Source organism: Nelumbo lutea, chromosome 2 (genome assembly GCF_056320005.1).
Source record: "Nelumbo lutea isolate HS-2025 chromosome 2, American lotus-T2T, whole genome shotgun sequence".
Classification (NCBI taxonomy): domain Eukaryota; kingdom Viridiplantae; phylum Streptophyta; class Magnoliopsida; order Proteales; family Nelumbonaceae; genus Nelumbo; species Nelumbo lutea.
Genome location: NC_142685.1, coordinates 70,004,091 through 70,023,751, shown reverse-complemented (window position 1 = coordinate 70,023,751; position 19,661 = coordinate 70,004,091). Strand labels below are relative to the sequence as shown.

General features: G+C 29.5%; 1 protein-coding gene across 1 annotated transcript; it reads left to right on the top strand.

The window, feature by feature from the left end:
• Positions 1-14,995: 14,995 nt before the first annotated feature.
• Positions 14,996-16,364, top strand: LOC148871425 (uncharacterized). The gene is made up of 2 exons (XM_088971652.1): positions 14,996-15,370; positions 15,621-16,364. Exons 1-2 carry the CDS (start codon positions 15,229-15,231, stop codon positions 15,890-15,892), a joined length of 414 nt encoding a protein of 137 aa, XP_088827778.1. The 5' UTR covers positions 14,996-15,228; the 3' UTR covers positions 15,893-16,364.
• Positions 16,365-19,661: the final 3,297 nt, after the last annotated feature.

Here is a 19,661-nt window from a genome sequence, read left to right as displayed (position 1 = left end):
GATAGTTGAATTGCTTAGTCATCACTTGAATAAAGAATGATTTTGTTTTTGAGTAAGTTTTGAAATATATGGGTTTATCTATACTATTTATAAAAGTGTGAATGACGAGGTATTAGCTTCTGGAATTTTTCTTTACTGAAATATCCCTCATCTTGAATTTAGTTCATCTCCATTGAAAGGGCAGAAAATGTAGTTAAAAGAGTACAATTAAGTACATTCAATTACCTCTCATTAAGCCTTACATTTAAGTCATTAAATAAATTGCATTCTCTCTTATTGAATCCAATGTTTATACTTTTGTTTATAATCATTAAATTCCACTAATAAATCCATACACAATAATTATTAATAGAATAAAATTTTTTATTTTTAAAATAAACATATAAATGAAATCATATTTTTCATCTAGGTGGTGGGTAAGTAGTTCAACCATTTGGGTCAAATGGATAATTTCATGATATCATAAATAAATAATGCAAATTTAGAAATATAAAAATATTTTTATTTATCATCATTAAATTTCACTAATAAATCTATACACAATAATTATTAATAGAATGAAATTTTATATTTTTAAAATAAACATAGAAATGAAATCATATTTTCCATCTAGGTCATGGGTAAGTACTTCAATCATTTGGGTCAAATGGTTAATTTCATGATGTCATAAATAAATAATACAAACTTAGAAAACTAAAAAACAAAAAATATAAAAAAAGAAATTTTGAAAAAAATGGACACATTTCTATTATTATATTTTTGTCATATTAAAAAATAACAATGATAAAATAGATAATTTTATTAATGATGGACATCAAATATACAACTTAAAACCGATGAGAAATTAAACCATCATCATATCTAAGGGATGGGTTAGTACTTCAACTATGATGTATAATTAAAAACAATGTTCAAAATATTGATATGCCCGATACACCGGTAGGTGTTTATCGGGCGATATCGATAGTGTTTTTTTGCCTTTTTTATTTTTTTCCACATCCAGTTCAAGGGGCTAGTTTAAGGCTCCACCCCCTGAACCAGTCAGAACCCCGATACAGCCCTTGTAGGGGCATATCGGGAAGCCATCGACACGATACGTATCAGTCGATACGAGCTGATACAAATCGATACTTTGAACCTTGATTAAAAATAAAATGTTTAAAATAGAATAGTACAAAAAATATGAAATAATTTTGGGCACATCTATAATATTATATACTAATAATATAAACAAAAATAAGCATAATAAATAATAATTATTTTATCAATGATATAAATGAAATGCAAAATTTAAAATCAGTTTGAAAATGAAACCATTTCCATATCTACATGGTAGGTAGTCAATATAACATTTTGGGTCAAATGGGTCAATCTATGATGTCATAACTAAGTAGTGAATATTAAATACATACATACATACATACATACATACATACGTACATACATACATACATATGTGTACATAAACTCAAAGAAAAGTATAAGCTTTCTATATATAAAGCATTTTGATACAATTCTATTGTTATATATTCACCATATTAAACAAAAATAAATCTGAAAATAAGAATTACTTTTATCGATGGTGAAAATGGAATACATGATTTAAAATCAACCGAAAAAGAAAAATAGTTTTTCCATCCATGTGATGGGTTAGTGGTTAAACTATCCATGTCAAATGGATTTTATTATTAAATAATAAAATACATAAAATTCTAGAAAATATAGAAATTTGTTGGGTACATTCTATAATATTATATATTCATCATATAAAAAAGTGTGACTAATGAGAATTATTTTCACTAATGATAAAAATGGGATAAAAATTAGGATAAAAAATAAAGAGCATTAAAGTTTAACCCATGACTCGACTAACCATGTCAAATGGTTCAATAATTTAATTAGCTAGGTCATCGTAAGCAAGTAGTTTGGTAGGGATGCAAACATATCATATCAGATTTGAATTAAGGTATATTCAAATCTTAGATATTCAAATCTGATATGATCCAATTTAATTTTTATAAAATGTAATAAATTATTAAAAGAAAAAGGAAAATATAACAGTTGAAATAAAAAACAAAAAATATAAGTATTTTTTCAACTATTTTCATCATATAAAAAGTTTACACAAATGCAATATAAATAACATATTTATAAATAAATAATAAATAGCATATATATTATATATAAATAATATATATACTATATATAATAATTGATTTGACCACATTATTAAAAATCAATGTTCAAACAATATATTGAATTGCATTTCCCCTTGGTAAATAAGTAATTTATATTATCTCATAAATTAAATAATAAAAATAAAAATATACAATTTTTTATAAATTTTATAAAAAAAAATTGAACATACATTAATATTATATATTCTTAATATTAAACAAAAAATATGTTTGAAAAAATGAGAATTATTGTTAATAAAGATAGAAATGGTTAAAATACAAAGAAAAAAAATGAATTAATGTCTTAATCATAATCCATTTTGTTGGTTAAATAGGTTAATGGTTCAACCAGTAAGGTCCTTTGGTTACTGATTATCATCATCATCATTTGGTATTGCCACATGCAAAAATAATTTCAGAAATAAGAATTACTTTTATTAATGATAAAAATGCAATACATGATTTAAAATAAACCGAAAAAAGAAAAAAATGGTTTTTCCATACAAGTGGTGGGTTAGTGGTTCAACTATCCATGTCAAATGGATCAACATATGATGTTATTATTAAATAATAAAATAAATAAAATTCTAGAAAATTTAGAAATTTATAGATAATTTTGGGTACACTCTATAATATTATATATTAATCATATAAAAAAGTGTGATTAATAAGAATTATTTTCGTTAATGATAGAAATGGGATAAAAATTAGGATACAAAATAAAGAACATTAATGTCTAACACATGACCCCACTAACCATGTCAAATGGTTCAATGATTTAATTAGTTAGGTCATTGTAGGCAAGTGGTTTGGTAGGGATGCAAATAGATTGGATTGGATTTGAATAGAGTATATATATTTGAATTTGATGCGATCTGAATATCTGATCAAATCTCATAAATATTGATTCAAATCTGAATCTAATCAATATGTTGTATATCTGATTCTAATACAACCCAAATTAATTTAATAAAATAATAAATTATTAAAAGGAAAATAAAATATAATAATTAAAACAAGGAAAAACAAAAAAATATAAGTATTTTATCAACTATTTTCATCATATAATATATATATATATATATATATATATATATATATATATATATATATATATATATATATATATAATTGACTTGACCACAATATTAAAAACCAATATTCAAACAATATATTAGCATTGCATTTCCTCTTGGTAAATAAGTAATTTTTATTATCTCATAAATTAAATAATAAAAAATAAAAATATAGATTTTTTTTACAAATTTTATAGAAAAATTTGAACAAGCATTAATATTATGTATTTTTTCATATTAAACAAAAAATATGTTTGAAAAATAAGAATTATTGTTAGTAAAGATAGAAATGGCTAAATACAAAGAAAAAAAATGAATCATAATCATAGTCCATTTTCCTAGTTAAATAGGTTAATGGTTCAACCCATAAGGTCATTTGGTTGTTGACTATCACCATCATCATCATTTGATGTTGCCACGTGCAATGCGTATACACTTTTATTAGTATTTTTAAAAGCATTGGACATAGATCTAATTAGTAGCATTTGTTAGTGAAAAATTAACTTAAATATGAGATTTAATAAGAGAGAATGTGAGTTAATACTACAAAAAAATAGTTAATGAGAGGGGATTTAATGAGGTGAAAAGCATTAATTGAAATTATGTTTTCAACCTTCATAATTAGAAATGGAATAAATAACAATTTAAGGGCATTTTAGTCAAGAAAAATTCCACACCCTCATTCGTACTTTTTATAATAGTATAGGTTAGTAAGTTTGCACGTGACAATTGTAGATGATGATAATGATAGTAATAGTACATCCAAAAATTTCTATAAACCTTATGTATTTTTTATTTTTTTGCTAATATATTTATTGTTTTTATTATTAATCAAAAGTAGATTATAAGATCCAAATCTGATTACCTAAACACCTCATACAAATATGTGATAATTGGATTGAGTTGTGAAGTTTCAAATATCATGTACAAGCCTACTTGATTGGATAGACTCTTATTTTTGTAATGTTTTTATCTTTATGGTGTATATTTTTTGTTTCATTTATCAAAAAATTATAAAAATTTAAATTGAGGGAATTGAATGAGGTTAAAAGTAGTACTTTAATTTATGATTTAAACCTCAAATTAAATAGAGACAAATTAAAAATGGGTATTTTATTCAAAAGAAAATTCCACAATCTTATTCATATGTTTAATAGTAGTGTAAATATAGAATTATAAATGTGTTCAAATTTTTTGATATTTTTTTTGTATTTTTGTATGTAAAAATAATTCTAATAGGTCACACTTTTTGTTTAATATGATAAATATATGATATTATGCATGTGCCTGAATGTTATTTTTTGTAAAGTTTATGTATTTTTTCTCTTTTTTTTTAATTTTATATTTTATTAATTTTTATTATTTATTTATGACATTAAAGGTTAAAAAATTTGACCCAAAATTTGAACTATTGATCTTTGAAAAATAGTAAAATAATTTCATATTTTTTCATTTCTAAATTTTGTATTTCATTTTCATCATCAATAAAAATAAATCTTGTTTAATACGCTTACTTGTTTAATTTGATTAATAAAAATATTATAGATGTGTCTAATTTTTCTACATTTTTGTAATTTTCTATATTTATTTCTACTTTAAAAATTTTATTACCCAACTATGACTTCATGGGTTGATAAATTTGATTCAAATGGAAGAATTGCTTAACTACTACTTGGATAAAAAATGGTTTTGTTTTGAATTAGTTTTAAACATATGTCTAATTAGAAGCATTTATTAGTAAAGCATAATTTAAATATAGGATTTAATAAAAGAAAATGGGAGTTGATATGTTAAGTAGAGGAATTAATAAGAGGGGATTAAATGAGGTGAAAAGTAATAAGTGAAATTATATTTTTCAACCCTTACAATTAGAGATGGACTAAGTACACAAATATGAGCATTTTAGTAGCCATTAAAACTAGCATTAAAGTTATAATAAAATAACTTTTATACACAACAAATAAAGGGTAATTTTAGTCCATAAAAGCTTCACTCTACATCCACACTTTTATATATAGTATAGATATAGATATAAGAAAACAAAAGTGCGTTAATAATTTCAAAAAACTATTCAAACCTAAAAGCCTAAGCCATTAGAATTTGTTAAATGAGATCAATAGGGCTGCAAATGGATTGGATTTGGATCATATCTAGTTGCATCTGCATTTGTGTCCATAACCAATTATGAAATCTTTAGATCTGTATTCACATTCAATTATCATGTCAAATGTCAGATTGGATTTGGATTTTATTTGCAACCATTTATTGTGTTTAAAATGACCAAAAACTTAAAAATTGAAAAAAATCAGTTATTTTTAACTTATATATGTATAATAAATGTATATAAATATAAAATATTAAATTTATCAAATATAAACTTATATATAATTATACTACAACTATATATATATATACAATAATTTTTTATCAAATGGATTTTAATCATCTAATCCGAATATTAACCATATGCAAGTTCTAACATCCAAATCTAGGATAATTGAATTCATAGTCGAGTCGAGTATTGGACTTTCAGAGTCCATTGATAATCCTACACTTGAATAGGTTTTTATTCTCTAACATACCACCTCCCCACACATGAAAATAAAGTATATTAGGCTTGAAGCAAGGATAAGTCCATGCTCACTCATACCTTGTGCTAAAATTTAATTAACTATGATAAGAGCAAAGATGATAGAGTGCTAGACCGCTTGGTCAAATAAGTTGTAATATCAACCTAAAAACTTAAGTTGTTAGATGAGGGCCCTTAATATGTTTATATTCTCCAATAGATAAACATAAATTGGATTGCATGTTGGGTTTGGCCCATGATAAGAAAATACATGGTGGCCCCATTGTCAGTTCGATTCAAATAAGAAAGTTGTCTCCATTTTCTATTAAAAGATGGATCAACCATCGAATGTTGGATGGTCACTTGGCACCCTCAAAAAGAAGAGGCAATTAATCAAATCCATATTGTGAAGAACCTCACTGATGTACGATATTATCGTAGTTCCTATTGTATTGTATCTAATTGATGTATATTTTATTATTTTATCTTCAGCCCTACAAGGGATTTTCTATAATTATCTTATGTTTCCCTACAAGGGACTCTCTATAAATACTTTAATTTCATTATCTATATAAGGGCCCCTTGGGGTAGGATCTAAGCATCCATTCTTCACCCACAGAATTCTATATTCTGCTCTGGGTTTGTTGAAATGGTATCAAAGCAGGCTGCTCTACAATTTCTGCTCTTTCCTAGCTCATTCGTTGGGCATATTAGGGGTTTTGTTCTCTGGGTGTTTTGATACGTGTTAGGGTTGTGCTCTTCAACCCTAACCCTAGTTCTTCTTGGAGGCTTCTGTCTAGAAGGATTTCTGACTAGTTGTGTCACCCAGATCCTTTTTTTTTTCTCACTCAAAAAAATCAGTGAGGACTGACAAGTCTTGGAGGAGTTCTAGTCTTCTCTCCTGGGCAGAAGCAGCCTTTTTACTCCTTTTGTGTACTAATTTCTCCAAGGCAGTAGTAGCTTGGCTCCTTATGGTTCAATTTTAAGCAGCTGCAAACTAAGGAATCTCAACAGTTTGGCTTCTTCCTCCCTCAACAACAACAATCTTGAACTTTTTTTTTGGTTTTCTCATGCTTTAGACTGAGGAACTTCAACAAACATAAAGGGGGTGTTTGATAACGCTTTTTAGAGGTTCGATGTCTGAAAAGCAAGTTTTTTAGACACCAAGTCGTTTGGTGTTACTAATGAAAATGGGTCTGAATCTCATTTTCAGATCTGAATTTTGAAGCTCATGAGACAGCTTCTAATACACTCAGACATGTTTTAGAACAAGCCAAAAGTCGAAAATACCACCCAAGAGACATGGAAATGACTTGATTTTGGCCCTGTTAATCCCCAAACCTAACATTTTTCTCCATTTGCGTTTTCTCTCTAAAAGAACATCCTCACGACTACCACTCATCATGTCTAAAGATCTCTGCTCGTCTTAACTGAAGGTCATTTCTTGTCTCATCGAAGGTATCATCTTCTTCTTCTTCTTCTTCTTCTTCTTCTTCTTCTTCAAATGGTTGTTCATAGGGTTTAGATATTCTTCTTCAAATGACTCTTTATGTGACACAGCATGGAAGCAATGGAAACCGGAGCTGGCTATTCAAGCACCGGGCATTCGCTAGCACCTAGCGAATAATGCCAATTTCTCTAGGAGAGAGAAAATGTGGCGAAAGCTAAAAGAAGAGAACTCAAGAAAATCTGAAAAATATGAAGTATGAATTGATTCATAATTCTGGGAAATAGCAGTATTTATAATACATTGAGAAATTGTAAAATAATTAGGAAATAACAACTAGGATAGATCCAAATATCAAATCTGATAGGACCGAACTCTCCTTGGTTTGATCTCCACTGTCCGATCTCCCTAGATGCATGAATCTTGGATTATCTTGCTAATCTTGATGCTTCTTGGAGTTTTTCTTGATAATCTTGGAAGAGTCTTGGAAGAGTCTTGCTTTATCATGCTAATCTTAGATCAGTTATTGCTTATCTTGAATTCTTGGACTTAACCTTATCTTGAATTGACCTTATCCTAGGAGTTGCCTCCCCTAGGGGTGAGATGGGCCTTGTGATGGGCCTCCATCATTATGTTTAACAAATGTTGGCTTACAGTTATTCTAATCTTTATGTTTATTTTGATTTTGATTCTAATCTTTATGTTTACAGTTGTTCTTCTTCAAACAACTGCACTTTAAACGGCTCTTTAATTTGATTTTGATTTGTTTAATTACAGTTGTTATAATCTCCAAAACATTGATGAATTTGGTTATCAATTTTTTTTTGTTGTATGTTTGTGTAGGTTTCTGGCTTTTTCATTCATCATAACTCACACCATGAACTCCAAGCCCAACCTAACTGAAAACCACTTTTTCATTTGAAATCCATCTTATCTATTACTTTTAGGAGTAAAATGCATATGCATATTGTTCCAGAAAATCTCATGGGAGTAATCGTCCTATGAGATGAGCTATCTTTGTTTTGGAAACAAGATTACATTATGATTTTAATTGTTATCACAATACTATTTTAAATGAATTATCAAACCACTAACTTATTGATTTTAGGCAGGTGATTATTGGACTATAGAAATCCAAGACAACCACTCATTAGATAGTCCTGGAACTCCTGGATTGAGGAGCTATCTTTGTTTCTAATTAATAGCTAGGTCCAGGGAGATTACAATAGAGAAAACTTGGGGTTGGGAATACCATGCATTCTCAATAGGATGACAGGTTAGGAGAAAACACCTTGGAGTAGAATCTTCAATTTGTCATAGGAAGACAAAGGGATTTATACTGATGTGTAAGGGAGGATAGGAAGATGGAATGTTTACTTGCAAGTCAAAATTTAGCATTGCAATGGTGAATTCCTTCTCTCCTGTACTCTTGGAAAAATGTTGCTCCTTTATGCTTGGCATCCATCACAACTAGTGTGATATCACAATCATCCTCTGATGGTCCAACAGTTTTAACAAGAGCATCAACTACAAATTTTAATGAAGCAAGATGGATATTATCCTTTATACTGATTTTGGTTTGGAAAAAAAAAAAAACATAAGGAGAGAATTCACAAATTTTGTTATAGGAAATTCTATAAACCTTGTAATTACAGACCAACTATTTTCTTAATTCTTGACTAGAAAATTTTTGTCTAGGGTTAACATAAGAAGGAATTGGTGGGCCTTATAGGTGAAGTGCTAATGATAATGATGAAATTGAATCAGATTTGGATCCTTATAGAATGAGATTTAGAATTCAAATAATATGTTTCACATAATAGATGGAATACTAGGATGAGATTAATCACCAAGACAACCTTAACAGCTATACATCTTTGACCACTGTTACAGATGAAAACACAACAATCAAGAGATGTTTGTCAGATGTATTTACAAGAGTGGAGCCAAATAGTTGAGCAGCAAGTTTAGAGATAAAGATAAGTAAAGATAACCTTATACAATTCACGCTAGGCTACATTGTGAGGAAGTCTCCAAACTAATATGGCCATTAGGAAAACCAAACAAGTGAAAAACAATGAATCATATGGAGAGAAGTAACAACACCTTGTGAAGAATGCCATTTTAATTATGTTAATTATTTCAATTTTAATTGTGTTATTTATTAATTTTAGTTATGTTAATTATTAATTATTAAATTTTTAAAATTATTTTAATTTTTATGTACAATTTTTTAATTATTAAATATTTATTAGTAATTAGTTTTTTTATTAATTTTAATTATGTTATTTATTAATTATTTATTTTTATTAATTTTTAAAATTATTTTAATTTTATGTTTAAATTGTTAATTATTTATCATTTTTTATTAGTCATTATTTATTTTTATTAATTTTAATTGTGTTATTTATTAATTAATAATTATTTTTTTTGAATTTCATTTGTGTAAATTACTAATTATTAATTATTTTTATTAATTACGAAATATTAGTTCATAATTATTTTAATTTTTATTAAATATTAATTATGTAAATATTTTTTAAATTTTAATTGTGTTATTTTCTAATTATTAATTATTTTACTTTTGTGAAGTATTAATTACTTTAATATTTTTTATGTCATCAATTATTTTTAATAATTTTAATTGTGTTATTTATTATTTGTTATTCATATTATGTCAATATTATTTTGAATTTCATAAATTATTTGATATGAAATAGTGCAAATTGAACTCAAAATTATCAAATAGTTTGTTTTGGGGATAAAATAGTAAAATCAAGGAACACCAGATAATATGTCTGATCCAAGACAAACAACCTTATTTATTCAGACTTTAGAGCATTTAAAAAGTAGAAAAGCATCATACCTCCTTTAAGATTTCAAACACTTTTAATATCTTTTAACTTTTTAGATTTCAAATCTCAGATTTTAGATTTATCAAACACCACCAAAGTCTTCTCTTCAAGCTGTCATAGAGAACTTCTCATTTCAGATTGGTGTATCTCACTATTGTCTTTGAACCCGTCAATCACATTTCACTTTCAAAAAGTCTTATTTGGATCTCCAAATTTTCCTACACACTTACATAGTTCCATTGAGTTTGTGACAAGTGCTCCATTACATGTGTACTCTAATGTAAGAAAAAAAGTGTAGGAGATATTGACTCTCTAAACAGATCCTCTAGCTCTGTAAATGGATTGGATGGAATTGGATATAAAGCCATTCAAATTTCATTCATTTATATTCATATTTGAGTTTCGAAATTTTACCATATGTCTAGACTTGGAGCAATGCAGCTGAAACAACCGTTATATCTCCATAGCTTCAAAAGAGGTAGCCTTCTCCTTTACAACCCCTGAATATTATCCATTAGAGTAATACGATTCAAATCAAATTAAAATGCATTTGGATATTATGAAATAGTATTGATAAATTAAAAATTACAAAATTATTATTAAAATGAACTAACATGACATTACTTAATTCTGTATATTGTGAACAAAATATTTAATATAAACTTTTATTAAACTTGAATTAGTGACTCTTCAATTAAAGAGTTTGACTATGATGCCCATAATACATGATATCGGAAAAACTTGTAACGAATTAATTGGAATAATAAAAGTGGTAACCAATTAGTGGTATTAATCAAAATTCATGAGAGGGTTCTGATTGGTCAAAGCTCATGCAGTACCATACATTTTGGACTCATAGATTTACCCTAAAATATTACATTCAAACCAACTTTATTAATGGATAACTCAATATAACATTTAATTAATTTTTGATACCCTCATTCAGTAATTAATAACAAGGGGTAGATTGAGGATGTTTTTGCTCATAAAATTAGAGAAGGATGGGCAAAATGAAGAGGTGCATTTGGATTTTTATGTGGTGAGAATAGATTAAAGGAAATTCTATAAAATAGTTGCAAGGCCAGCAATATTTTACGAAACAAAGTGTTGGACAATAAAGAAACATGACCAAAAAATGAGTGTTGTAGAATGCATATCCAAGGATGGGCGGAAAAAATAGAAAAAAATAGGGTTAAAAATTAAATACTTCAAAGGAATTTATGAGTAGTTTCATAGGTAAAATGAGAAAAAATAGACTTAGATGATTCAATTGAGAACCACCTACAACACGTGGAAGAAATTAAAAATGATCATTCATAAATTGAAGGCATAGAAGAACTAGAGGCAGACTAAAAGGACATTTGGTCTAAGATCACCTAAACCACCTATAAGAAAAAATGATCAGTTACAAGTTGAAGGGTTAGAAGGACTAGGGGCAGGACCAAAAGACATGGTTCAAAGTGATAAGAATAAATGAGAGTGATTACAATGCAAAAACTGCACCGTGAAGCAATCACATTAAATATTCCACACTTTTAATTGGTTTACATTTAAATACATTAAAAATGTTGAACAGTTGAAGATGTCACATGTGATGTCCACCTTTAGATTGGTTCACCGTAGCATTTGCCAAAAAAAAATGTACATGTGCATATTCATATACATTTAAGTATGGGAAAATTTCTTAAACTATCATTACTGTATAGCTAATTGACTAACTCTACCCTTATTGTTTGCATATTGAATAAATGCTGCCACATAGGCACAACTTCAGCATTTCCCCTATTATGCAAATCTGTACGCATAGGGATTTGCAAAAGTAGCTAAACCATAAGGGTAGAGTTGGTCAATTAGCTAAACCATAAGGGTAGTTTAAGAAATCTGCCCTAAAATTCATAATTTAACAATGGATTTGACATTTTAGATCACTGGCAAGTTTTGCAGGTGCACATCATAGCATTCCACATGCCCATGTGCTTTGCACAAGGCAATTTTTTATGATGATAATGATGATGATGATGATGATGATGATGATGATGATTCTTATTTTTCACACTTATTTTTGTTTAACATATGAATATATGATATTAGAAAAGTGCCCAAATGTTTTCTATAATTTTTTGTATTTTATACATTTCTGTGTTTTCATCTTTTAATTATTATTATTATTATTATTATTATTATTATTATTTAACTATGCTATCAAGGGTTAATGCATTTTGACCAAAAATGTTGAAATGTTGACTTGCCACCAAATAGAAAACTTCATTTTTTGTTTGGTTTTAAACTTGTATTTTACTCTGATCGTCAATAAAACAATTAATTTTTGTTACACTTATTTTTTTTTTAATATGGCTAATTAATATAGGATTCAATGAAAGAATATGAGTTAATACCCTAAATGTAAGACTCAATGAGAGGTTATTGAATAAGGAGAAATGTAGTGGTTCAAATTACATTTTATGACCTCACGAGAAAAACCAAATTCAAAAATAGGAATACTATACTCAATAATAAGATTAAATAAATGTTAATGGGAGTTAATATTTTATTATAATGATAATGATAATATTAAAAATATATACTTGGATTCGATTATGATACAGAAAAGACAATATGCCTAAAAAAGCTTGTTATAACCAATGAACTAGTACTAATAAATGTAATAACCAAAGCCTTCCAAGTATCATGTTCCTCACTATGTACCCAACCTCCCCAATCCAATAAGGTTAGAGTAGGGTTCAAATTTCGACATGATGTACCCAATATGGGGTAATATCATATTGTATCTTTCAAATTCTTATACAAGATACGATGGAAAATCATTGGTATTGTCTTTTTTCCACTGTATTAGACCCGTATCGGGTTGTATCAGAGGTGCATTGGGGAGTGTATCGGGCATATCAATATATGCTACAAGAAAGATATAGGAAAAAAACAGAAAAAAAAAACAAAAGGAGAAAAAACTTCTTTCCCTTGAAACAAACCTTCTTTCACCCTCAAATGGCTCTAAAATTCCAAATCTCATTTATAAAGTGCTAGATATGCAGAAAACACATGTGAATCATCAATGCTTTTGAAATTTTTTAAAGTTTTGAAAAATACTACAAAAATAGGTAATTTTTTTCAAATTTTCATAATATCTTATAATTTTTTCGTTGAATGCTTGAAAAATATTCAAATAAATGTGACCTACATTAAATATGTTTAGAATCACATTTTATGTGTTATGAGTAGATTTATGAAAATTTTATGAAGAGATTTGGAAAAAATATAAAATAACAAAAAAATTGAAAACATATTTTTATTTGCTTAGAAAGACTTATTATGTTTTAGATCTATGGATTATCTATCATATCTATAGAGCAATTTCAATTTCTTTTTTAATAATGTTTTTAATTTTCTTATAGTTTTAGAATTAAAAATAATTAATAAGTAATTAATAATTATTTTTAATATATTACGTAATGTTTATTTATTAAAAATAATATCCATAGAGTGATTGAAAATTCTTTATATTATGTAATGCTTATTTATTTTGATTTTTATAAATTTTAAAAAAACTAAATAATAATTATTAATTATATTTGCAATTAGAGATTATGCAAATGAATGTTTTATGATTGGATAGGATAGTTGGGTTTTCCCATCCCTTAAAACTTAAAAATTATAATTTATAAGTTGTAGTTAAGCATAGGGTTTTTTAATGAAAATATAATTAACTATGATGTATATTTACATAAAAACCATTATAATATATTAATTTAATATATGTACTCCTCATTGAGCCCTTATAATTAGTGTTATTGATGTATTTTTTATGACTTATTGAATTATCTATAGTGTTTCTATGCATATCTATGTGTATCTTAATTTTTTTCTGATACACATACGTATCAAGATATATTTTGATACATCTCTTAAAATTGCCTTTCTTATACACTTGATATTTTCGATACTTTCAACTTTAGGTCAAAGGTAGGGACTGCCTTGGTGGAAATGAGATGAGGACATGGACATGAAGTGAATATATATATATATATATATATATATATATATGTATATATATATTTTAAATATTTTTTTAAAAGTGGGATACCTATTTTATTGGAATGAGAGGTTGAAGTTAAAAAATAGTTATTTTACCAAGACCTTTTTTTGGAAACATGAACCTATGAATCATTTCTTAATTAAAAAGAAAAAAACTATGAATTCAGACTTTCCCGTTCTTGACAAAAAGAAAAACAATGATATCATTTTTTTTTCTACCTTACCCATTATGTTGTCTGGTTGAATTTAGACTTTAATCATGTAAAATCCTTGATTCCCAATGCATAGATGTAAGAGATGTGAGGAATTCCCTCTTGTTGGTGTAAATTATCCACTTATCCTAGGTTTAGTCCCATCTTCTACATGTAGTTGTTGAACACAATCGCTAGAAATCAATGTGTTATGTACAAAAACCGTTGTATCTAATTGATGATTACAAAAATTGTGTGGCAAATCTTGATTTGTTTCCTTCATGTGCATTGCCGAACACATGTTACCCTACAAAGCTAGTTTGTTGATCTTATTGCAACCATCTGAGCCGCATGTCCACGTGGCAAAATAAACACTTCTTTTAAGGAGGGTAGGTAGTTGGAACCTGAAATGGCTTATAGAAGGAGGAGCGGTTGAGAGTCTTGTTTATGGTTTACAATTATGGGTTTTGGGTTCTATTTTGCCTAAATTAACTAGATCATTTGTTAGTTACCAAAAATACCCTTCCTCTTGTTTAACTCACTTCTGGCTTGTACCACTCCGTTGGCTACTAACCATTGGAAAGGAGGTCAATTCTTAGAATTAAAAGCGCATAAGGGTCATTCTGATTAAGAAATAGATTAGTTGGTTAGAAAGAGAGAGTTTAAAAATCGATTAGAGGTCCAAAGAAGCCAATAGGCATAAGAGAATATGAGAAGATATATGAACCCTCGCCTCAATAATGGATTGATGTGTGAATATTTGTTGCTTTCGTCATTGTGTTTTCTTTAAGAGGAGTGTTTGGATATTTGAATTGAATATTGAAATTGGGTCTGGGTTTGAAGAAAGGAAATAGCGGAGAAAGATGGATAGAGAAATGGTGAGTGTTACAGGATTGGGATTCATGGCAGCTTTTGCAGTTTCAGGAAGTGTAGTTCTCATTGTTTTCCAATTGCATAAGCGTCTTCTTTCGGAATTTATGAAAAAGGCTGAACTAGAATTACGTGGTATCACTTTCATTCATTCATTTCTCTAATTAAAAAGATTGGTTTAAGCTTTTTTTTTTTGAAATTTGGGGTTGTAGAGATGATAAATAAATTCATTTCTATGGTTGAATTTTAATGGATTTTTAAGAAAACGTTATATTAGAATTTGGTTATTGGAGGGCCTTGGCTATCTTTTGTTTCTCATTGAGATGTTTTTCATCTCTCTCTCTCTCTCTCTCTCTCTCTCTCTCTATTGTTTAAAAATTTGCAGGACATGGACATGGACATGGGAGATGTCATGGTCAAGCCAAGAAGAGAGTTCGGTTTGCAGAGGATGTGGTGGAGCCATCATCCAACAACAAAGAATACCGACGGCGGCATTCGAGAAATCCGGTGAAAACCAACCATTTTCCAGTAAGGCATGGCATCCTAAAGTGGAATCCTATTGGAGAATTAGAGAACATGCCACTTAACAGGATGGCTCTCTATAGAGGGATTTTAGAATATAGAATGCTCAAAGGATACTCTCTACCATACTTTTGAAAGTTTCACAACTAAGAAAGAGTCTGCCTCCAATTTATACTCATCCAAAACCCTTAAAAATATTTTTCTTCCCCTTGACATTTTTTCCCATGAAAAGTCAATTTGAGTTTTTTGCTTTTGTAAATCTTGTATGCTATTTTTTTTTTACCATTTTCATTTGTATTTTTTTTGAATCCCCACCTCAAATGTTTTAAACATTTTCATTTTCCTCTCAATGTTGTAACTATTTTTTTTCTTTTCCTTAACATTTTCCAAACATGCAAAGTTCAATTTTAAGTGTTTTTTTTTTTTTGTAAATATTGTATGGTATTTTGTCATTTTTCACTTAGTTTTGTGACTGTTGTCATTAATTTGTTTCTTGTACAAAAGCAGTAGACTTTGGAGATGTAAATAATAAAGCATGGTCTCTACAAGAGGAGTTTAGAGCATGTATTCCAATTTTTTCTCTTATTTCAAGGATTGGTATTTGGCTTAATCAGCTTGTTTTTCTTAGTAATTGAATTCCTTCACTTTCAAATTATGCATTGATACCTATTAGGGATGGCAACGGCGTAGGTTTGGAGGGGGGGGGGGGTTGTAAATTCTGGACCCTACCCACCTCTCTAAATCTCTCAACTCATATCCACCTCAAAACCTGTAGTGGGTTATATTTTGAAAATCCAAATCCTCCCTGCACATGAAAATGAAAAACCCTCCCAACCTTTCCCTCCCCACGTTCAAGGGTAGGGGTAGGTTGGGTTTTGAACTTGCATATAATTTTCTATTATTTCTTGTCATATATAAGTAATAAATAAGTAATATAACACAAATAAATTACAAATTTTCCAATTATTTGATTAAGGCATATAAAAAACAATATGTGGGTCGGGTTTAGCTTAATACCATACCCTACCCATAGCTATACAGGTTGTAGTATCCCAAAATCTATCCCGCTACAAACCCATTCTTCAAGTAAAAAACCTACCCCGTCAGGAAGGTTAGGGGTAGGTACCCACGGGATAAGGTGGAAATTGCCATCTCTAACACCTACCTCGTAAATGCTTATGGTTGAGAGTTGGGGATGCTGTCCATGGCCCATTTGGGAGGGCTTCACTGTTGCTTGCTGAGCTGCATTGCTTGAGCCTCTTCAGAGAAACTACTAGAAATTGTTTCATCAGAAAGTCGATTTTTCAGCTTATGAAAATGTGCATTTTTGGCTTTCTGTGTTTTCACCAAACATGGCTAGGGTAGGGGCAACTTGGGTTGGCCTGAGTTAGTTACACTGTTTCGGGTGACTCCGGATCTCCTGCCCACAAGAACCCTGCCCATGCCTACCCACAATACACCACCCCCTGTGAATTGGGAACATCTCCCCCTGCATAATACTATGCAGAGGATGAGATGTTCTCCATGTGTGGCTGCGATAGATGTGGGCAGGAGATCCGGGCTCGTTTTGGGCTTGGACCTTCAGGATGTGCCCATTCAAATTTGGGCAAAAGAGAAAAAACAAACCTGAGATTGCTCAAATTACACCCCTACTTGAGGGCTTTCTATGTGGTGCCTACCTTGCAACATGAGAAACTGCTGTGTGAAAAGCCTTTCCAAACGAGCACTTGATGTCATGTGAGGAAAAGAAAAATAGTACCAACCAAAGCTAACCTTTGTCTAAGTTGAGAACGGGCATAGATTTGCTGTTAAAAGGATACACTTGATAGAAGTTGAAGTTGCTGAAATAAACGGCTTATTGTTTCATCTTATATGGATAAAATAATTAAACAATAAAAGATTCAAGTAAATAGTGTTGAACTTTAATCTCTAGATGGGGTTTGATTGATAACTTACATGGAAAAGCACACTTCACATGCACCTTGAAAACTAGTTTTGAAATTCCCAATAAAACTCTGTTTTACTTGTTTTCTTCTTTCAAATCTTGTCCCACGGTGTAATGTGCATGCGCGTATGTGGTGCAATGAGACGCTTTAGAGGTCCATTTTTTTTACACTTGTGTGGTTCACGAGTAGTAGAGTTAATTTTTTGGTGCAATAACATTTGATGTGAAGAAACAAACCAAAGACTACATTTGCAAAATTGCAGATAACAAATTTTGTAATTTGCAAAATTGCAAATCACAGGGGTGCGTTTGGTTTAAAGGTTGAACCATGGCCATTGATGTTTTAAGTTAATCCAATTGCCATGATTTGATTGGGTATGATCAAGGGGCAGTATTTAAAAGTTAACAGCCACTAACCATTAAGTTACAAAGTTTTAGTGACTATGCAAAGGGACTCTTCAAACCAACACATTTCTCTTGGTGATGACTCTCCAAGATCAAAGGGATGTATACAAAGACGAATATACAAGTTTTTCATGTCACATCTCACTGAAATCACTGTTGTCTCTCTCAGTTTAATTCAATCTACTTCTATCTTATATAAGGTTTCTCTGGAGATTTTTCAACTTTATTAGTTATATTTTTTCATCCAAAGCTTTGTTGTATCATAGGAATGAATTTGCCTGTAAATTAACAACAAACTCAATAAAACTGAATGGGGGCAAATAATATTCTAAAGACAACGACTTTAGATACGCTTTAGAGCTTCTCCAAATTTTATAATTCCAATTTTCAGGAACCAACCTCCTGAAAACTTATTCAATAAAAAAAAAAAAAAAGGCAGTAAGATTTTCAGTTCAGCCACTTATGCTGAAATCAGTGTTGAAAGAATTTGGTTTAGATTCTATGTAGGGCTGTAATTGATCAGGTCGGATTAGACTGGAATCATTAACATCCAAATCCGATCTGATTATTGACAATCCAAATCCAAAATATCGGACTCGAATCGGATATACAGAAAATTCTATAATCCAGATGTGGATTCACGGTATTCACCCACAATCTGGTTTTGAGATTTTGGGTGGTAGATTTTACAGCAACCAAGCAAGACAAATAGCAATTTTTAGGAAATCGTTCTTTTTTTTCCTTTCACTTTAAGGAAAATTTATGATGTCGGAAAATATGATATCCGACGAGCTTTGACTAATCAAAATTAGAAACTGTTTGGGAGGTCTGAGCTGAAGATTCAGATAAACTGGTTCAGTTACCTTGAAGCACTTCATATAAACTATGCAAAGAAGCTCGAACTGAACAGCCCTTCAAACGACCGACTGACAGGCAATTTGGATTCTCCTGAATTTTCAAGAAAGCATAAGTTATCGGCTGTCCTTGTGGGGCCCACCTTTGAAAAGCGGCTGAGTATCAGCTCTCCCAAACGAGCACTTAATGGAGTCTCTGAGTTACATATTCCTCCATATAATCCATGCAATTAATCATTAAGCTTCTGGCCTATCCAGAAATTTTTGTTTTCGTTTTTTAAAACAAAAGAATGACAATTGATTAATGTTATATGATTAAAGTCACCTTCAAGGGTATCCTCTTTATAATAATATAAATGTAAGAAGTAGGTATGGATTCAAGCAAAAGATGACATGAAAACCAAATAAAACAATCAACTATCAATCAATAGTGCACATGCTTTGCAATCTTATGAGCTGCTTCATTCCCTGAACAACAGACATGTATGTAATTGAACAATGGGAGAATCTTGACACAATAGCTTGCAAATTGACAACAGTAGAAGAAATTCACCACACAAGTGCCAATTGGCTAGTTGGCAACGTCTCCAGCTGGTTGTGTCAATGGATCGATTTTGGATTGGACCCTGTCCAGTCCAAAATTAATTTGGGCGGACCAATAAGACGTTGGATTACCAATTTGGTTCAAAATATTTATTAG